Below are 20,111 nucleotides of genomic sequence, written 5' to 3' on the forward strand. Positions count from 1 at the left end.
TATAGAACCGTTGCGCTCCTTTACTTAAAAGAAATGCCCCCCCCAATACAAGCCCTACTACCACCACTACTACTAATACTAACACCAAGCAGACGGAGTGAGCTTTTCACCACTGACACCAACTGAGGAACGGAGTTACATGACCGTAGATGGTAAGGTTAAACGGAATCCTTGCTCCCTTTCAAAGGGCATCATTAATTTAGTGCTTACATTTGTATAGTATGTATGTACACTACTATATCATATCTATCTTTCGTCACCCCTCCCCTGCTACCTACTGTCTTGGCGGATTGCTATTTTATACCCATGTGATTTTGAATTTGAAGCTATTAGAGGGTACCAAGGCACTATACTATGTATGATAGATAGGTCACAAATCCTAGATAAAGCCAGCCTGGATCAAAATATAGCAAAAGCGGCGAGCTAGGTAGGTGGCTTGGATAGGGGGGAGGGTTTTGGGCGCTGAAAGATAAGATATGGTTCAGTAGTGTAGTGTATGTGCCCCTTGACAACGACAACCGGTTCGTTTCGTATGAAGTAGGTAGTTAGGCTGCTCTGATAAGAAAAGCTAGAGATATAGTTTCCGGGGAAAGGAAAGAATGGACGATACCGTGTAACAAGAAGATTTGGTTGATCTATATCTATTTACCTTTTTTTTTATCAATAGTTATATAAGAAAATAATAATATCTATAATTTACTTTCCTAGTTTTTGGAATTATATTATTCCTCAGTAGATCACATTGAATTGAATTAGATGGATTGGATTGGATTGCCTTGGGAGCAGGAGACATTATATTATTTACCTGGTTAGTCTAGGTAAATTGACTAATGTATGCACATACTGTACACGCAACATGTACATTTCATGAGCGAGGCCATTTCGCCTTGTTTTCTCAAGCATGTATTTCCGTAATCGAACCGCCCGACGAAGCCTGCTCGTCGGGTCTGTCGATATATGTATATATGTACTGTACGTATCGCAGATGCCGTTATTACCATCGATCTTATGAGGTTCTCCGAGCTCAGCTCAGTCTGCCCTGAGAGACTCCAAGACTAAGAGTGATCTGATCTGATCGGAGCATCATTCAGTAGGGTGTAATTCCTTCGGTAGCCTATTATGGTTCATAGTCCCCGGCCGATATCTTCAGTCCCAGTCATCATCGTCATCATCATCTTTATTAGCGTTCTTCTTCGTGTCGCGGTCATCTTCATCGTCTGAATCGGATCGCTTCTTCAGGAGGCGGACGTCGTTTTCTTTGACGGCGCCGAGGTCTAGGAGGACTTTTTCGAGGTCTGTATGAGTGATTCTTTTGTCAGTATTTGCGTTTTGGAGGTTCTGGAAATATCTGCTGTCCGGTTTTCAGGCTGTCAAAGTCGAGCGTGGGAGGGGCCTACCTTCAAGCTTCGTTCTGACACCGTTCAACTCCCTCAGCGTCACAAACTGCTTCCTGATCTCTCCATCCTTATAGATCAGTATCGTCGGCGTATTCCTCTCGGGATACCCCTCGATGCACATGTCGGCCCGGATCTCGCAGAACTTGATGTCTCCAAACTTGGCCGCCATCTGTCGCCAGAGTTCGTTCAACACGCGGGACTCGATGTTGCTCCCCAGCGAGGAGGTGAGGTTGACGAGGACGAACGTCTTGGACGACGCCTCCGTGACCTCGTGGGCGTAGTCTGTCTTCTGGATGGGGTAGACCTGGTTGTATATACTCGTCTTCTGGAGCTTGGAGAGTTCGGCTATCCGTTGTTTCCTGGAAGATATTTTGTTAGTGCACTCGAAACTCTTCCCTTCTGCACGCTCCGACGCACCGATATTTCTCAAGGAACTCTTCGTCCTCCTCGTCCTCCAGAGCGTCGAGCTCGTCCAGGTCCTTATCTTCTAGTCGGTTTTCGTGCGCTTTCTGTCGGGCTTCCAGGATCGCCTGTTCTATGATCGGTGTAGGAGATGGAGGCTTCTCAGGGATAATGCCATGCTTGCGGAGGATGTCGTTCCTGCAGACCAGTTAGCATCGCATAGTTGCGCTCAAGAAGACGGTGCTTCGCTACCATTCTGTGTCCGCGTTGGGATCATCAACTGGGACCTGTACGGGCATGTCCATGGTCGCAGAGTTTTCTGGATGTCGCTATAGAAAACGTTTCCAAAGTCGAAGAACTGTTGCAAGGTATTCAGTACCTATGTCTATGTATGCAGGTATGTTGCTACTGAAGTGTCTGGAACGCCGCCTGTTTGCATGGTTTGCGCGCCACGGTGGCTGGTGCCCACAACGCAGACACGGAAGGCCACCTGGAGATCTGGCGGCCAAGCTGTACTGTACGCACGTCGACGACGAGTATCGCAGTCTCGCAGGCACGGGCTTTCGGTCCACTTGGTTGTCACAGTGAGACACGATAGCCAATCTCGTCCGGTGCACACTCTCCTTTCTCTTTTTCTGCGTCTGACCGCGAATGATGAAGGCGCGGTAGTCAATTACACCGCCCGTACTAATACCATCCGTCCTTATTGAATCTCCGGAGCATTCGAGTTGCGGGCGTTAGCTCCTCTACGTTCGCTTTACTGGACTTTCTCTGCTGCTGTAACCTCAGCAGGCTGTCACCATGAGTTACGTCAAAAAGGATGAAGATGCTGATCAAGTCATGATCAAGCTTGATCGGACATCTGTATTCCAGGATGGTACGCTATTTCCCCTGGCGCTCATCCAGACCTCGAAACATTCTTCAGGTCCTGACCCCCCGCCGCAGCTAGATTGTTTAATACTTCTCCCATCTCGCCTCGAAGATGCCGCACCCTCCTGACGAAGATTGCTGTGCTCCTGTTCACGGGGGAGCAGTTCCCGACAGATGAGGCCACGACGCTCTTTTTCGGCATCTCGAAGCTCTTCCAGAACAAGGATCCCTCGTTGCGCCAGATGGTATACTTGATCCTGAAGGAGTTGGCAAACACCGCGGAGGACACGATCATGTCAACCAGTATTATTATGAAGGATACCGCGGTTGGCAGTGATGTTCTCTACCGGGCGAATGCTATCCGCGCGCTGTGCCGCATCATTGATGTACGCCTCCGTCACCCTTCCCGTCCTCCACCTACCACCCTTCCTAACTCTTGAGATCCACAGGCCACTACTGTTCAGGGCATCGAGCGACTTATAAAGACCGCCATTGTCGACAAGACTCCTTCCGTCTCCTCAGCGGCGTTGGTCTCATCGTATCACCTCCTCCCAGTCGCCCGCGACGTGGTCCGAAGATGGCAGAGCGAAACGCAGGAAGCCGCATCCTCCTCGAAACAATCGACCGGCTTCCTCGGATTTGGGTCGGGCGGGCAATCACACGCGATTTCGCAGGCGAACTACATGACCCAATACCATGCTATCGGTCTCCTGTACCAGATGCGGTCACACGACAGAATGGCTTTGGTGAAGATGGTCCAGCAATACGGAGCGGCGGGCGCTGTCAAGAGTCCGGCAGCGATTGTCCTGCTGGTGCGGTTGGCCGCGAAGCTCGCGGAGGAGGACCAAAGTCTCAGGAAGCCGATGATGCAGATGCTTGATGGCTGGCTCCGACACAAGCATGAAATGGTGAACTTTGAGGCTGCCAAGGCCATCTGCGATATGAGAGATGTCACCGACGCCGAAGCCGCCCAGGCCGTTCATGTTCTGCAGCTGTTCCTCTCTTCGCCGCGGGCAATTACCAAATTTGCAGCGATCCGAATCCTCCACAACTTCGCCTCATTCAAGCCTCACATCGTCAACCAATGCAACCCGGACATCGAGTCTTTGATCTCAAACAGCAACCGCTCCATTGCAACCTTCGCGATCACCACCTTGCTCAAGACGGGCAACGAGGCTAGCGTCGACCGCCTCATGAAGCAGATTTCTGGGTTCATGGCAGACATCACGGATGAATTCAAGATTACGATTGTGGAAGCCATCCGGACTCTGTGCTTGAAGTTCCCGAGCAAGCAGGCGGGCATGCTTTCCTTCCTCAGCGGTATCCTGAGAGACGAGGGTGGCTATGACTTCAAGAGAAGTGTCGTGGAGAGCATGTTCGACCTGATCAAGTTCGTTCCGGGAAGCAAGGAAGATGGTATGTTGAGAAAACCTTCAGTGCTGTCTAGTTTTGCCCGCATATGCTAACCAAAGAAGCCCTTGCCCATCTCTGCGAATTCATCGAGGACTGTGAGTTTACGAAGCTGTCTGTCAGAATATTGCATCTTCTTGGTGTGGAAGGCCCGAAGACTTCCCAACCTACCAAGTATATTCGATACATTTACAACAGAGTTGTTCTGGAAAATGCTACGGTTCGGGCCGCTGCCGTTACTGCTTTGGCCAAGTTTGGTGTCGGACAAAAGGACCCCGAGTTGAAGAAGAGCGTCTCGGTTCTTCTTACGAGATGCCTGGATGACACAGACGATGAGGTCCGAGATCGCGCTGCTCTCAACCTAAGGTTGATGAGAGAGGAAGATGAGCTGGCAGAGCGTTTCATCAAGAATGGTAAGTCAAAACATGAGGGCGTGCTGAGTAGAGACTAAGGGGTACAGATTCAATGTACTCACTATCTACCTTCGAACACCAACTGGTCATGTATGTGACCGCGACCGACAAGGAGACGTTCGCGACAGCATTCGACGTCTCTACCATTCCAGTCGTCTCGCAGGAGCAGGCGTTGGCCGAAGAGAGGACCAAGAAACTCACCACCGCGACGCCTACTCTCAAGGCCCCTGCAGCTGGCCCTCCCAAGGCCAAGCCCAATGGAGCCGCCGATGGAGCCGCCTCCGCAGCGGCAGCCACCCAGAAGTATGCCGAGCAACTCATGCAGATCCCAGAGCTCAAAGAGTACGGAACGTTACTCAAGTCGTCCGCCCCTGTCGAGCTCACAGAGAGCGAGACAGAATACGTGGTCAGCGCTGTCAAGCACATCTTCAAGGAGCATGTTGTTTTGCAGTATGACGTCAAGAACACCCTGCCAGACACCGTTCTCGAGGATGTTTCGGTTGTGGCAACCCCATCTGACGAGGATGAGGTCTTGGAAGAAGAGTTCATTGTCCCCGCTCCTAAGCTGGCTACAAACGAGCCTGGTATCGTTTATGTTGCCTTTAAAAAACTGGGTGGTGAAGGCAGCTTCCCTGTTACATCATTCACGAATAACCTGAAGTTCACAAGCAAAGAAATCGATCCCACAACTGGCGAGCCCGAGGAGGGTGGATATGAAGACGAATACCAGGTCGAGGACCTCGACCTTACTGGCAGTGACTATGTCATCCCCGCGTTCGCCGGAAGCTTCGACCATGTGTGGGAGCAGACTGGCGCGAATGGAGAGGAAGTAAGCGAGACTCTCCAGTTGAGCAATGCCAAGGGCATTTCAGGTAGGTTTACTGTCTTATCCTTGTGCATGAGAGAACGGATGCTGATCTTACACAGACGCCACGGAGCAGCTCATTTCTACTCTCTCCCTGCAGCCTCTCGAAGGAAGCGATGTCGCCCTCAGCAACAGCACGCACACCGTCAAGCTTTACGGCAAGACGGTTTCAGGGGGCAGAGTTGCAGCTCTGGTCAAGATGGCTTACTCAAGCAAGACCGGGGTCACGACGAAGATCTCGGTCAGAGCAGAGGAAGAAGGCGTCGCCGCTGCCATTCTCGCATCTGTCACTTAAATTCGTCTAGGTGGTGGAGACCGCTCTGCAAGGTCTCGTGATGATGGGGTTTGAAGAATCTCGAATCCCAAAAATCAGAAGGGAGTGCGGAATCATCACGGCAGTGATGACGCCCGGGGGGGGATCTTTGCTGTTTTCTAATGAAGGTGTTTCGATATGAGTTTCACCTGTAGGTGCTCAGGCCCCTATTACCTTTTTTGCCTCTGGTCCTGATAATAGCGAGCCCGAGATGGTTCGGACTCGAGGTTGTGAAGAAAGCCAGCCAGAGTTATTCTTTTCTTCTGTTTGCAGACAAAGTGAGCGGAACTGTGTTTCCTGAAATGAGCTCCTGGATGTTTCTTCTGTATTGGATTATCAAGTTTATTGAGGTAGAATTTTACTATTCCCACCATACTGAGATAGCACTCAAATCCAAATTTAACCTACTGATACATCGAGTTTTTCTTGTAAGAATTGCTAGAAGGCTGTATTGTATCATTGTCCGCCCGCAAATGAAATGACGGCTTCTCATGATTTATACGATGCTGCCGATATCAATCTATGATGGAAAAAAAAATAATATATACAGAATAACGAATATCACGCTAGGTAAAGTCTATATGCTCAATCAGCCAAGTAATAGACACCCACCACCTCCTCGTCTTCTTCCCCCTCTTCAGCATCCGATTCCGCTCCCAAACTCGCGGACCGACGCTTAGCGGCACGCTCCTTCAAAACGACATCGATATCCTCATCCTCCGCGATCCGCTCATCGGTGCAGTATACCTCATGGAACCCGATCGCGCGGAGATTCGACAAGCCCTTCCTCAACGCGTCGAGCAACGTCTCCGTCGTGAACTCGGGCGGACTCTCCGTGTACGGGGCGTCGAGCTCCAGCACCTCGAGCGCCAGCGGCGTGCGGTGGAACGAGCGCAGCATGTCGAAGAACGTCTCCAGGACCAGGTCGCCGGGGACGCTGAGGAACTTGAGGCCCGGCAGAAAGGCCGGGATGGCGTTGATGGATTCGGGCTGGAGGTCGCGGTTCGAGTTGGACACCCGTAGACGTTTCAGCGTTCGAGATAGCTGTGGGCTGCTGATCAGGTCGCTTATGGATTCGACGGAGAGGTTGGTGCAGTTCTTTAGGGTTAGGCTGGCGAGTGTGGTGGGCCAGGAGAAGGTGCTGATGGAGGTGTGGGAGGGGAAACTGCCGCTGAGTTGGAGTCGTGAGAGATGAGGGGGCCAGCTCAGGTGGGTGGAATCCGGGTCGACGCTGAGGATGGTGGAACGGGGGAGGCGGAGGGAGATCAGTTTCTGGAGGTGGCTGATGGCTTTTTTGAGGTTGGCGAAGGGGATGTGGTCGCGGACGAGGGAAAGGTCCAAGTGCCGGAGGTTGCCACATTTGGAAAGTGAAGGGAGGCAGTTGGTGCTGTAGAGGTTTTTTCTCTTAGCAATTATTTATTAGGAAGAATGGATCAGAGCTAAGTATTTCAAGAAGGTAATAGCTTTTTTTTCTTTTACATAGAACTGGACAAACTGTAAAGACTCGACAAACAACTAGATTGTAAAAAAAGAACATCCAAATCCAGCGAGATCAAAACATCCATGAATGCATATAACCATACAAAACGACGCAGGCTATTTTTTTCTTACTCACGAGAATGAGATCATCGGCGCAATAAAGACTTCTAGATTTTCTTTCACCCTGCCCAGCAGCCGGGCCGTCAGGCTGTTGCTGCTGTGGTGCACGAGCTGGCTCAGATCCAACCGGCGCACGAGACTGCCCAGCTTCATTTTGCTCCCGCGCACACCGACCGGCGGGCAGACCGTGGCCGTGAACTTCTGGAAGGTCATCCCCGTCTCCAGCTGCGGCCTCTCGTAGAGGAAAGGGACCGCCACGGAGTACCACTGGCGCGATATCAAGCAGCAGGTATAGAGCGTTGCTTGGCGGCGGGCGGCATCTTCTTCCTCGTCCCTCGCGATGTGGGACACGATCTGGAGGATGATCTCATTGGGAAGGTATGTCTCGCGAGCCTCGCGACGGGCCCGGGACTTGGCCGATATTAACTTCATGGCGCTTCCATCGTAGGAAATATGTAAGCACAGACCGTTGCGGGTGCCATGTAGAGTCTGTCGGATGATGTAGTTAGTTGGAGATGCGCTGCAAGAAACGAACGGCTGTGGTTGGTGCTTTCGCCGCCTCCGCACCTCTCCGCCCGCGATAAGACGCCGGACGCCGCGTTAGATAGACCGGTCCCCTCGTCGACAGCGATATCCAAACTCCTCTTGTTTAAACCAGCTGGACACGACTCTACGACGACCAATTGCACATGTTTTACATCTCGAGATCCGCTTCCAGCATGAGGCCTCAAGGGGTCCTCTGCTCTTTTCGACTGCTGCAACGCGCTTATGCTCGGTCATATCTAGAGGCCACCCCGGGCCCCGGGCTTCGGAGAGGCTTCCAGACGGTTGATTCCCAGCCCCGGGTACCGGACTTTGCTTTTGCTTTTGAGTAAGTTAACCTCGTTGTTTTTTCCCTCTCCATCCTGTGATGTATTGTCTCTAATCAATTGTCTAGCATTGACGGTGTCCTCCTTCGAGCCTCGAAACCGCTCCCCGGAGCCGCGGAAGCCTTGTCCCTCCTGGAAGACCAGGGGATCCCATTTATCCTGCTCACCAACGGCGGCGGAAAGCACGAAACGGAGAGAGTAGCGGAGATCAGCAAGAAGCTTGACATCCAGTTAGACCCGACCGTGATCATACAGAGTCATTCTCCGTTCGCGGAGTTCGTTAGAGGGACGGATGAGCAGAGCGCGTTGGAGGACAAGTGCGTCCTGGTCGTTGGAGGTGAAGGTGATAATTGCCGCCAGGTAGCATATAGGTACGGTTCCCTCTGGGTCTGGTTACCGTGCAGCTGAGCGCTGACTGACCTGTCCTATTCTAGATATGGATATAAGAACGTCATAACCCCCGGAGACATTCTCACAGCATACCCTTCCATCTGGCCCTTCTCGAAAGTCTTTGTGGACTACTATAAACAGTTCTCCAAGCCTCTCCCGAAGCCGATAAACCTGGAGGATCCGACAAAGAGCCTCAAGATCGACGCAGTACTCGTCTTTAACGACCCAAGGGACTGGGGACTTGATCTGCAGGTGGTCATGGATGTTCTGCTATCATCCCAGGGCTACCTGGGCACCCTCTCAGACAAGAACGGCCGTGCAGACCTCCCGAACCGCGGATACCAACAGGACGGACAGCCACCGCTATACTTCTCCAACCCGGATCTGTGGTGGGCCGCCGGCTACCACCTGCCCCGTCTCGGCCAGGGCGGATTCCGCGAAGCCCTGGAGGGCGCCTGGGCCGCGACGACGGGCGGTCCCAGAAAAGGGGTCCAGCTACAAAAGACCGTCGTCGGAAAACCCTACCAGTCCACGTACGAGTTCGCCGAGAAGCAGCTGATCCGGAACCGGTCGCGGATCTTCCACACCGAGGAGAACCTGGGCCCCCTGCGGCGGGTCTACATGATCGGGGACAACCCGGAGTCGGATATCCGCGGGGCGAACTCGTACCGGAGCAAGCACGGCAGCGAGTGGTATTCGATCCTGGTCCGCAGCGGTGTCTATGCCGGTGGGGAGCCGGCGTGGACGCCGAAGACGATCGTTGATGGGGTGAAGAATGCGGTGGAGTGGGGGCTGAAGTCTTCGAAGTGGTCGTGAACGGCAGTCTTGAGTCGATCGAAATCGAGATTTGAATATATATACCCGGGAAAGAAGGTCGAACCCTATAATTACCTTTTTAGGTGCATCGGGTCCCGAAGGTGCATATCCGGGGTAGGAAGGCCGCACGGCAAATCATTGGCCGTGTTGATTTGCTTCCAGCCCTCGTTGGGTGTTATTCATCACGCGGTATGGGATTTCAAAGACATCAAGGCACCCTTGATCGTTCTTATTTTGTATATAGCCACCACTAGCATACACTGGCGCACATGTTGATTGGCTGTACTGTACAATGAATAGACTACCTAACATTTGTTTTATGTTATGAACCTGCAACCCTACATGCTTCCATCAAATATTGAGCGAAGAAAACGTGTTCTCGAAGAGGTCATACTTATACCTGTAAAGGACTGTTAATGTCAAGATTACAGTACATATCCTCAGTCTTGATTCATGAATTGGAATTCCAGTGTTCAGAATAAGGTTCCTTATGCACATCCACTAGCAGCCCTGCATATATATATATATAAAGACATCCGGATCATAGAAGTGACAAGCACAGAAGAACTACCTCAGCCATAAAAAAAATTTTTTTTTCATCGGATTGCATTCTTGACTTATAAAAATAGAAAATCGCGACAGATCTTGATCTTGAGTTGAGGAATGCATTCGTTCGTTCTTTCTTGGCTTGGCTTGGCTTGGTAGTTACCTATATACTATTATTAACGCCGCTCTATTAATCAGAAACCAGTCTTAATCGCTTAGGTAGGTAAGTAAATACTGGAACTTGTATTCTCAATAATAACGATGCTACCTACTACCTACCTAGGCCTACAATGAGATAAGCTATGGCAAGGCAAGACAAGGCAGGACAGAGAGAGCAGTGTCCGACTCGTACCTTACCTAACGTAGAATAGAACGGGACAGGACAGGATAGTGGAGACTCGGTTTGATGCCTCAGCTCACGGCACCGTGTCACTTTCTGCCTCAGGAACCAAGTCACCAAGCTCGGCTTCCCCCCCCCCTCCCAAACGCAGCATCAGCTGTCATCCGTCAACCGACCGACCGCTCTTCCATTGCAGGACGATCTCTCGGAAAAACGGCTGCTCCGACGCGTCCAGAACCAGATCCAGATCCCGTAAACAAAGGAAGGAAAAGCGCGCAGCGCAGCGGCAGCCAGGACCTACAGTACCTACTAACTACCGCTCCCCCCGCCATGAGGTCCCAAGAGCTTGGCTTGGCTCAGGAACCGGTCCATGGAAAGATTCTTAGTATTCTGTCATGCTCTACGATTGCTCTACCTCTCTTTCTCTACCGTGTCGCACATATGTGTGTCCACAGAGCAAGGGGTGTGTGTATGATTGAACGCTAGGCTAGTATACAGCAGTTCTCGCTTGCCCCAAGCACCATGCAGCTTCTCGCGTGTTGTCAAAGGTCGACCCTATGCCGCCGCGCAGGGCGGGGGATGGAGAATCGTCCACGCCACCAGTTCATACTGAAAAGGAGAAAAGAGATAAAAAATTCCGTTGAAAACCCTTCATGAATGATAAAAGCAGTTAAATAAGACCACCGTCATCCCATACCAGAAGCCATTGAGTGTAACAAAAAAAAAGGAAACAGACGAATACAGGTCAGAGAATTAGCGGAACACGAAAGAGAAACGCCGATACATCGGGACGAGTAATTCGCATGCCTGGTCCTCTAGGAGGACTCCTCATCCTCGTCTCCGGCCTGTGGTCGTAGATTATTAGCACGTGCTGGCTGAATAAGGGACACCGTCGACAGAGGGGGAGAAACGTACGTTGTAACTGGCCTTCTCGTCCTCGTATCGCTTCTTGTCCGCAAGGGCTTTCTCCTCGTAGGGGCGGCGTTGCTCGTCTGTCAGGGCCTTCCAGCGCTCTCCGAGAACCTTACCGACCTGACCTGCATGGGCTGTCAGAGACGATCAGTTTGGAGGGACGAGAGACCTACCGAAAGAGATGCCGGGGTTCTCCTCACGGACGCTCTCACGCTGCTCGTTGGCGAAGAACATGTACGCGGAGAGACCACGCTTGGGCGCGTTGGGGTCTACGACGCAGAGGTGAGCAGATGGGAACGCGGAGGTTGGAAGGTCGGTCGGGCGCATCTTACCCTTCTTCTTCTTCTCGACACCGCGGGTCTTGCTCTTGCGAGCGGTGGTCTTCTCCTTAGGCATTCTAGTGGAGCTGTTGCTTTTCGAGCTGTCAGTACAACAGCCGCGCGGGAAACAATCAATTGCACACAAGATGAATTACGGAATGCAGCGCGATGGAGGAGGAAAGCGCACGGCAGAAAAAAAGGAAGAAGAGTTTTGGAGTAGCGCGTTGTGGTGGGCACGACGCATGGGCGGGACATTGCGGCGGCCCAAACAATCATGCGATCGCGCGTTGTCGCAACGAAACGACCAGGAAAATGAAGAGATTACTCACCTGAAAACCGATGCAGAGAGAAGGCAAAGACAGAGGAAGAAATCAGGCGAATTGGCCTGTAGGGGTAGATGCACCGCTCAGGTCAGCTCCGAGCTCCAGGAACTATATAATGTTGTCGCCGATGCGCGCGACAGCGAGGGCGCGCCAACATGAAGAAATACGGAGGAAATGACGCGCATGGGAGACGATAAGACAGGGGGAACGAGGAGAGTGGAAGAGAGGGAGTGTTGTGGTGGATGTGGCGACGGTGGATGGTGGGCGCTGGGGGGACGAGGAAGCTCACCTTAGACGGAGGGCAGTACTTTTTTGTATGGGAGAGTTGTATGGGGAGAACTGGGTGAGAGGTGTGAGCAGTGAGTGAGGGAGGGAGAGGAGTAGTAGTAGGAGAGGGAGAGGGCGGGCTGGCCTGGGCCTGGAGCAGAGCAAGCGTCAGCAGCGCGCCTGAGAGGGGGAAGAGCGCAGGCGAGGCAAGGAAGGGCGCTGGGAATGGCCGTATCGTACCGTCCCGTCTCGTACGTGCGTGTGGGCAGATGCCGCGCCCTGGTCGTCGGTCTGTATGGTGCGAGGCGGTGGGTGCTGGGCGGGACGGCCGCCGGCCAGACAAAGGGCAGCGCTGCGCTCCGTCACGTCTCGTACCATACATACCGGACGGTTCTCTCGGACCTCTCCTGGCTTTACGCGCAAATCCACTGATGTACGGGCCAAGCAGGCCATCGACAGTCTGCCACCGTAAGCGGAGTACTGTCATGTCGCCGTCCTGACGTGCTGGAGAGACGCAGTAGCGCCCGCAGAATGCAGAACAGCCTCCTGGACCTCAACGCGTGTGCCACCTCCGGCCACGGCCCTCTTCTCTCTCATGCTCAAAGGGCGCGCAGCTTAGCCTCTCCGTTTCTGGGTTGTTATTGACCGATATTTCCGTATAGCATCCCGCTGCATCGAGATTGCAGTCTTTAATACTGCGCTTCCCCGGTTGATTCTTTAATGTGCTCGGACAGGAACTTGCGCGGTCAGGTCGCAGTGGACCGTGTTCTCCCCTCTTTTTAGCTGGTCTTGCACAGTAACCGTTGCTACTACGACACTATAGTGTGATACTTCCAAACCCTCCTTGCTGTTGCTTGCCTTGCCCCCCCCCCCGGCGGTAATTTCCAGGTCCTGGCGTGTTTTGCTTTGGCGGGTAGCATCGCGTTATATTTCCCGTCTCCGCTGTTGGTGTTTGGCGTCCTTGCACAGGAATTGTCCACCCCGACGTTTGTCAACGCGTATAATACTGGCCCTGCCAATGCTGTGTGCCCGGTATCCGTTGCTGCGTCTAGATGGAAAAGGGTCATATCGTATGGCCTTGGCCTGCAGAGGATCACAAGCTCCTTCTCTTCTCTCCTGTATCATGCGACTAGATGTTTGCTTCTGCATACTAACACTACTGTGGCCTTCCTGGATACTCATTGTAAAGAAACACTTGAGATAGGAAGTTCAGTTCCTATGCTCGCACGCGTTGAAACCCGCAGAGCCGCGTTATTATCGTTGCTACTCCCCGATGACGACGATGGCAACCAGTATGCTTTACTTTCTATTTTTATCGGATAGCATTATCGGAAGTAAAGTGCTGATATGCACCTGTGCATTCCCTTACGGAGTGAAAAATGGCTGTGGCGGTTGAGCGAGTTCGTGATAGTAATAATACTAACCCGTCTTCCGAGCTCCGTACGGGTGGTAATGCCACAGCATTCCTACCCCAGGCGGATCAGACAAGACGGAAAGGTTAGTACGATGTATCGAATGGACCGACGGATCATGGTAGGCTCTGGAAAACCCAGCGTCATCGGCCGCGCTGCAGGCATCTTTTTTAGCTTTGGGTCAAGAGTGGGCTCTTGCCGCTCTTGCTCGGCGGAACTCCCATAGAGACACCCTGTCCACGGACGGAGAGACTGCCGTCCTCTCTCCTACCTAGGTCCTAGCTTGCTGATACCATACCGCCCGGCTCTGCGGCACATTCATCCCATCTGGCGATGTTCGCCCATCTGATACGTCCATCGCTCTACCAACCCTACCTTTTTTCTTTACATCGGAATGCTACCCCATGCTTGTCGCAGGAAATTCGGTCTGTGGTTTGTGATAGTTGAAACCGGGACACAGACCAGACCGCCTGAGACCTATGTCACGTGCGCCATGAAACCAATGGGCAGTACGGGACCGGAAGCATCAGGATCTTACATAAGGACACGATCGCAGCCTCGTAGGGCTTAAATAATGCGCCTAGATCGGAAGTGGAGGCCCTGGGTACATCCGTATGCCCGTCCTAAATCGTCTTATGTCGTCTTCTAATGGCAGGAGAGCGGGGCCGGTGTCATGGAGAGAAGCTATGTTGCATAAGAAAAAATGGGGCTTTTTTATTCTATTCTCCAGGGTATCTCAGGCGCTGGCATATCATGGTAAAAAACAAGCAGTGCTAGTAGTACTGTACATAGGTATATCCAATGTTTATTATTCCCAGGGTCCCCATTAATCCGACTCGTCGAGCACAAGTTCTCGAAGCTTGTCATCCCGCGCCCAATCAACTCCGCTGCCGACCACAGCGCTGCTGGCAATGCCCTTGATCGTTTCCCACTTTGCTCTTCTCTTCTTGTTATCCGCTTCGAGTTCTTCCAGCTGAGCCTTGAGATCCGCGTCCTCGATCTCTTCCTTCCACCGGGAGTCGTGGCTGGTTAGTTCTAGAAGTGTGTGCACGAGCTCCTGGTTCCTTTTCGTGATGCGCATGTTCTCCACTTCCACGTTAGAGAGCGCTTCGAGTGTCGAAGCGTGGGCGGTTGCCAGATTTTCGTGGATAAGGGAGAGCAGGTCGCGTCGGTTGATGAGAGGGACTAGGGCTCTGTGCGTTTTCAGTAAGCAAGCGAGCGGCGATAGGGGGTGTGGAGAGGACAGTAGATAGAGTATTCACCTTTCCGCAGGCGATGCGGCCTTCAGATGAACGGCCTTGAGGCTGGGGTCGGTCATAAGGACGCTCTCGACGGCCTTCCTCCTGACCGTGTATGTGGCTCTGGCTTCCAGGAGCTCGCGTTCGGCGACTGCAAGTTGCTCATCGATATTGTCACCGGACGGCTCTTCTAGGTCTGTAGATGCGCGTGTTTAGAGGGACTGTAGCTTCCAGAAGACTGATGGAAAGTCGCGTACCTTGTTCGAGAAGGGCCTTCTCGAGGTCCTGCTCTTGGATCTGATCGTAGAGCCTCAGGATCAGCGCCTCCTTATCAGATAAAGACAGGACGTCCCTGCGGTCGTCGGCGGCGAGATCCAGCAGGGCGATCTCATCCGGCTCGAGCTGCGGCTGGGAGCTGCCGCGCACATCCTTGCTGGACGCCATGGACCGAGACGCCGTGGCGGTACGCGCGAGTCATCTTGTGATGCAGTCGTTCAGACGAGTTTCGTGGATCCCGGGAGGGTGTGGGGATGGGTGCTGTCACAGACACAGTTGGCTGGGACCACCCGTTAATCGCTTAGCTTGGGGGAGCTTCAGACCCCAGGGCTCCCCGACAGCTTAACTACCTGCACCTTCACTCCCACACCCTTCTCTTTATACTTCCACAACAGCAGACCCTGAGCTGCTTGCTCAGCCGGTGAGGAGGGGATGTCCTTACAGATCTACATCGCTCATACGGGCGAGCGTCTGCTTGCCGACCCGGTGTCGTTCGCCTCGTACGTTTCCCCCCCCCATATTTCGTCACCAGTCACCGCTACTAGTTCGCTTCCCGTGGAATGTTAACTGACGCTATCCACCATGCTCCAGCCCCGATGCACTCCGGTCATGGATCGCTCGAAATACAGCAATATCACCCCAGAGGCAGATCTTGATGACTGCTCGGGGGAAGAACGTCAAGCTCCAGACGCTTGCCACTGAGGTACGCACTCCGACGTGTTTCGTCATCATCGGGATGCGCAGTACATCGAGATTGACCACACCAGAATGAAATCTTCGTATACGACAGGCAATATGTCAGTGAACCGGGCACTTTCGATCTTCCAGAGATACCCCCACCGCAACCGTTCAAGCCCGAGAAGCCTCCAGATTACCTCGCAGATCAGAACAACCTCCAGGCATGGCGGAACCTCTATATGGCCCGGAGGACCTGGGCGCTGAACCTTGCAGAGCGCTGCGTCCCCGTTAACCGGGCTATCGAGGAGCATAATGAGCGCAGTGATATCATACACAGAGCTGTTGGTGTCGCACTGGAGAACCTCAAGTCGCACGTGGGCAACTTGGAACATCGGTTCCAGGAGGCCCAGGCGTGGGCTAACGACCTCCTGAAGGAGCAGAAGATGGCTCTGGATGGGTGGCAGCGTGCGTTGGCGAAGCTGGAGAGCATCCCCGCACGGAAGGACTTCACCTTCCTCGGACGCCCGTCAACTCCGAAGAAGGGTAGCCACCAGTCAATTGGGACACTGCAGGATTTCGTGGATGTAGAGGAGGTACAACGGGCCGGATCGCAAGCTTCGGCTGTGTCTCAGAGTTTTGTCCACAGAATGGATGAAGTCGAGAGTGCTGTCAGCGACGTCGCTTCCGACACTCAGAAGTTACTGGATGATGCCCAGGGTGCCCACGTCGAGAATGTCGAAGGGCTTCTTCAGGAGGTGGAAACACTCGCCAAGAAGATCAGCTCTGATTACGAACATGTTCTGGGATTGCCTAATAACCAGAAGACTCTGGCCAGCGTTTCTAGAATGGCACTCAGTCATACACAAAGCCTTCTACCGTCCCTGCTGGAGATCAGCCTAGAGCTCCAGGCTGGACTGGAGCAAGCTGTCAAGCGACGTAATGCTGCGATGAAGGCGGCTGTGATTCATATGCGGACCATATCCTCTATCGAATCTCGCCTAGCGAACGTCCAATCGCAAATAGCCAATCTCGATGTAGAAGGTGGTGACGTGTTTGAAATTCTCTACTCGGTGTTTCACATGCCTATGGTCTACGGATCTGTACTTATCGAATGCGTACGCCGACGCGAATGGAGTGAGAAGATGAAGAGTGATTCTCTAGCCCTGGCAGAGGAGATGGCCGTGTTTAGAGACGAGGAGCAGCGACGGAGAAAGAAGTGGCTGAAGAGCATGGGCGATTTCTTGTCCATCTCTGATGATAGCACTCCAGGACTTGAAATCAACCTACAGGGCCAAGAGCATGAATGGCCGGAAGTCTCTCGCAAAGAGGTCGAGCTGTACATCGATGAACTGAAAGCAAAGGGTATGCCTGCAGTGGTTCAGGACCTGACCCAGCTTTACAAAGACCTTGATGCTCCCACGCGCCAACAGAGGCGCAGAACGAAAGCCTTCAAGCAGGGAAGTATCTTCGACCTGGGACGTAGCTCACTTTTACTCCGTGGTGACGACATGGTTCGGAGTCTGAGAGACGAAAAGAGCAAGCTTGAGGACAAGCTAAGGGGCTCCGAGAGCCGCATCCGCAAGCTCGAAGATCTTCTTCACCGGCAAAGCCAGATTGGTCGACCCGTCAGTGGCAATTGGGGCCCCGACCTTCCCACCTCACCTGCCTCTCCCCATCCCGATCCCATTTCGCGGAGGTCTTCCGTATCATCGAGACGAATGTCAGCCAACCAATCCCCCGAAGACAAGGCTCTTGTCCAGCGGATTGTGTCACTCGAGGCAGAACTTGCTTCAGAAAGGGAAACCGTGCAACGGCTGCAGAAAGAGGCGCACTTGGAACGCCAGTCTAGCACGGATAAGATGCAAGAGGTGCAGTCCACGAAGCAGGATCTTATAGAAAACCTTGAAGCCAGGCAGCGTGAGTTCGAAGATGAGCGGAGGTTCCTCGAGTCTGAAGTGAAGACGTTGAAAATTAAGCTAGAAGAAATCGAAGATGAGCTCGACAAGGTTCTGGACAGTCGAGAACACGAAAGGCATGAAGCGGATGAACGCATCCACCAGCTGGAGACGGAACTTGAGAACGTGCGAGCCCATGCTGCTGATGAGGTGGACCATCTGAACACACAAATCCTGGCCCAGAAGCAGGAGGAAGAGAAGCTGAAAACCAGGACTAGGGAGCTTGAGAAGCAAGTCGAAGAGATGCAGAAGCGGGAACTGGAAAACATTAGCGCCCTTCAGGCTGCACATTCGAACCTTTCACCTGGAGGTGCACCACCGTATAAATTTGCAGACCTCATCAAAGCGATCGAAGTCTTGTCTGAAGGCTTGGCTATCCATGCTAAAGGTTCAGAAGAGAGCGCTGCGAAGGCAGCTGCTGAAATCAAGACCCTGGAAGAGCGGTTAACTCAGATGGAGGCTGAAGCCGAGAAGATAAGGGAAGTTTCAGGAATGCGGGAGTCTGAACTGTCCAAGCTTCGGGATGAACTCTCTCAGGAGAAATCCAAACTTTACGCTGTTAAGTCCGAGTTGGATGACGAACGGTCAGAGCTCGAAAGTTTGAGATCCAAGTTCGCGGCCGGGGAGACCGGCTCTGAAAGCCTCCGAGAACGCCTTGCAGAGGAAGAAAGGAAGGTCTGCAGTCTTTCCCAGAGGCTTGCCGAGGTTGACGCTCGAGCTCGTAATTCGGGAGAAGAGCTTCTGGCTTTGAAGAGGAAGGCCGACAGTCTTGCAGAGTCAGAGAAACAGGCCGTGTCTCGACTGGAGGCACGAGGCGCAAGAGCGCAAGAGATTTCCAAGCAGCTTTATGCGCAGGTCGAAAAGCTCGGTCGCATGCTCGAGCAGCTCGGATTCGCCATCGTCCAACAAGATGGCAACATTGTCGTCCAGAGAGCATCCAAGGTCAACAGCTCCTCTGGCATCGGTGAAAACCTTTCGTCTTCTGGCATAGTATCCACGAAGCCTGATCCAGATCTCCTCTTCTGGATGCAGTGCGATGACCCGGAAGAAGAAGCGGCACGGTTTGCTTCCTTCATGGAGTCACTAGCCAAGTTCGATGTGGATATCTTTGGTGATGCTGTGGTTAAGCGGGTCAAAGACATCGAAGTCCTCGCAAGGAAGTGGCAGAAGGAAGCTCGAGGTTACCGCGACAAGTATCACCGTGCTCAGAGCGAAGCACACGACAAGATCGCCTACCGTTCATTCAAGGAGGGAGACCTTGCGTTATTTCTACCAACGCGCAACCAAGCGATTCGTTCCTGGGCGGCATTCAACGTTGGAGCGCCACACTATTTCCTGCGCGAACAGGATGTGCATAAGCTCCAGAGCCGGGATTGGTTGCTTGCAAGAATTACGAGGGTGGAAGAGAGAGTTGTTGATCTCTCGAAATCCATGAACGGTGTCCACCCGGATCGCCGATCTCTGGGCGAGGTTAGTGATGGTGCATCTTTCGACGACGAAAACCCCTTTGAATTATCCGATGGTCTTCGCTGGTATCTTCTGGATGCCGTGGAGGAGAAGCCTGGTGCGCCCAGCACTCCAGGCTTAGGCAAGAGTACTGTTGCACAGGCCCACGTCGACGCCAAAGGCAGTATCCGTCTGAAGCGCCCGCCTACTGGAGGCAACGTTGCTAGGACGCTATCCAAGAGTCTGGACACCCGCCGGAACAGCTCTCAATCATCAAGAAGAGGGGCTCCTGCCACGGCCGAGTCCGGGGGCGACAATGTGCAGCCCGCTGCGGCAGACGCGGGCCAGCAACCGCGAGAGGCGGCCCCGATCTTCGACGAGGTTCGCAGAGACCTGCTCCTGGGATCCTGAACCGGGACCCTCCTTGCCTCTTCCTGTGTGTATGCTGCTGGCTGACCAGAACCCATAGGGTCCGGAACGGAAGCACGAGCATGGGCGAGAGCCGGAGCGGGAACGGGCAGACACGTCCACGTCTTCTCCCTCACCTGCGAGGAAAGCCAGTGTCGATGGTCAAGCTTCGAACGGTTCCGTGTCCAGCAAACGTAGATCTCGGCCGTGGGAGAGACTCTGGTCCCTCGATTATCGGGTGGAGAGTAAGAAATAATAAACTCAAATTCAAAGAGAAAAAAACCCGGCCACAGCTGGACTGGTTTTTTTTAACTTTTACTTTTACCATGAGGGGATGAGATGAAGTATGGAAGCAAAGTTCTGCGGAGGGTTGTGGATTTTGAGCACGAGTCATGAGGAAATTATTATGGAATGGGAGCGATAGTTTTGGAGATACCCATGCATGCGTTTATATAACAAGATGTGAACGGTGTTCGGAATAGACTGCATACCGCTATTCAGGGATCGCGAAGGAAATGGATATGGATACGATACGGGCTGGTACATACGGATCTAATAGCGGGTATATTGGTTTATTTTGGGTGTACATAGTTCATATTGCTATTTTCAATATATCATCGATAAGCATAACTTAGCAAGTAAATTA

At 52.8% G+C, this 20,111-nt stretch overlaps 9 protein-coding genes across 9 annotated transcripts; 4 read left to right on the forward strand and 5 right to left on the reverse strand.

Moving 5' to 3' along the window:
• Positions 1–1,146: 1,146 nt before the first annotated feature.
• VTN00DRAFT_1707 (uncharacterized protein) lies at positions 1,147–2,104 on the reverse strand (the record flags this gene model as incomplete). Its single annotated transcript, XM_069427844.1, has 4 exons — positions 1,147–1,295; positions 1,398–1,756; positions 1,815–1,997; positions 2,052–2,104. The coding sequence occupies 4 exons, from the start codon at positions 2,102–2,104 to the stop codon at positions 1,147–1,149; spliced, it is 744 nt and encodes a 247-aa protein (XP_069292409.1).
• Positions 2,105–2,600: 496 nt separating this feature from the next.
• VTN00DRAFT_1708 (uncharacterized protein) lies at positions 2,601–5,652 on the forward strand (the record flags this gene model as incomplete). Its single annotated transcript, XM_069427845.1, has 6 exons — positions 2,601–2,676; positions 2,745–3,055; positions 3,119–4,085; positions 4,145–4,492; positions 4,540–5,364; positions 5,420–5,652. The coding sequence occupies 6 exons, from the start codon at positions 2,601–2,603 to the stop codon at positions 5,650–5,652; spliced, it is 2,760 nt and encodes a 919-aa protein (XP_069292410.1).
• A 6-nt stretch (positions 5,653–5,658) lies between these two features.
• VTN00DRAFT_1709 (uncharacterized protein) lies at positions 5,659–6,044 on the reverse strand (the record flags this gene model as incomplete). The annotated part of the gene is made up of 2 exons (XM_069427846.1): positions 5,659–5,782; positions 5,845–6,044. The coding sequence occupies 2 exons, from the start codon at positions 6,042–6,044 to the stop codon at positions 5,659–5,661; spliced, it is 324 nt and encodes a 107-aa protein (XP_069292411.1).
• A 211-nt stretch (positions 6,045–6,255) lies between these two features.
• VTN00DRAFT_1710 (uncharacterized protein) lies at positions 6,256–7,701 on the reverse strand (the record flags this gene model as incomplete). The annotated part of the gene is made up of 2 exons (XM_069427848.1): positions 6,256–7,057; positions 7,286–7,701. The coding sequence occupies 2 exons, from the start codon at positions 7,699–7,701 to the stop codon at positions 6,256–6,258; spliced, it is 1,218 nt and encodes a 405-aa protein (XP_069292412.1).
• A 287-nt stretch (positions 7,702–7,988) lies between these two features.
• Positions 7,989–9,344, forward strand: VTN00DRAFT_1711 (uncharacterized protein; the record flags this gene model as incomplete). Its single annotated transcript, XM_069427849.1, has 3 exons — positions 7,989–8,140; positions 8,207–8,509; positions 8,573–9,344. 3 exons carry the CDS (start codon positions 7,989–7,991, stop codon positions 9,342–9,344), a joined length of 1,227 nt encoding a protein of 408 aa, XP_069292413.1.
• Positions 9,345–10,560: 1,216 nt separating this feature from the next.
• Positions 10,561–11,028, forward strand: VTN00DRAFT_1712 (uncharacterized protein; the record flags this gene model as incomplete). Its single annotated transcript, XM_069427850.1, has 3 exons — positions 10,561–10,596; positions 10,722–10,869; positions 10,931–11,028. 3 exons carry the CDS (start codon positions 10,561–10,563, stop codon positions 11,026–11,028), a joined length of 282 nt encoding a protein of 93 aa, XP_069292414.1.
• A 17-nt stretch (positions 11,029–11,045) lies between these two features.
• On the reverse strand, positions 11,046–12,434 carry VTN00DRAFT_1713 (uncharacterized protein; the record flags this gene model as incomplete). Its single annotated transcript, XM_069427851.1, has 6 exons — positions 11,046–11,075; positions 11,146–11,267; positions 11,316–11,411; positions 11,475–11,554; positions 11,792–11,847; positions 12,075–12,434. The coding sequence occupies 6 exons, from the start codon at positions 12,432–12,434 to the stop codon at positions 11,046–11,048; spliced, it is 744 nt and encodes a 247-aa protein (XP_069292415.1).
• A 1,856-nt stretch (positions 12,435–14,290) lies between these two features.
• Positions 14,291–15,146, reverse strand: VTN00DRAFT_1714 (uncharacterized protein; the record flags this gene model as incomplete). The annotated part of the gene is made up of 3 exons (XM_069427852.1): positions 14,291–14,657; positions 14,727–14,898; positions 14,960–15,146. 3 exons carry the CDS (start codon positions 15,144–15,146, stop codon positions 14,291–14,293), a joined length of 726 nt encoding a protein of 241 aa, XP_069292416.1.
• A 264-nt stretch (positions 15,147–15,410) lies between these two features.
• VTN00DRAFT_1715 (uncharacterized protein) lies at positions 15,411–19,721 on the forward strand (the record flags this gene model as incomplete). Its single annotated transcript, XM_069427853.1, has 4 exons — positions 15,411–15,478; positions 15,570–15,681; positions 15,746–19,438; positions 19,527–19,721. The coding sequence occupies 4 exons, from the start codon at positions 15,411–15,413 to the stop codon at positions 19,719–19,721; spliced, it is 4,068 nt and encodes a 1,355-aa protein (XP_069292417.1).
• Positions 19,722–20,111: the final 390 nt, after the last annotated feature.

Source organism: Thermoascus crustaceus (genome assembly GCF_041956765.1).
Source record: "Thermoascus crustaceus strain CBS 181.67 unplaced genomic scaffold VTN00scaffold_1, whole genome shotgun sequence".
NCBI classification, from domain to species: domain Eukaryota; kingdom Fungi; phylum Ascomycota; class Eurotiomycetes; order Eurotiales; family Thermoascaceae; genus Thermoascus; species Thermoascus crustaceus.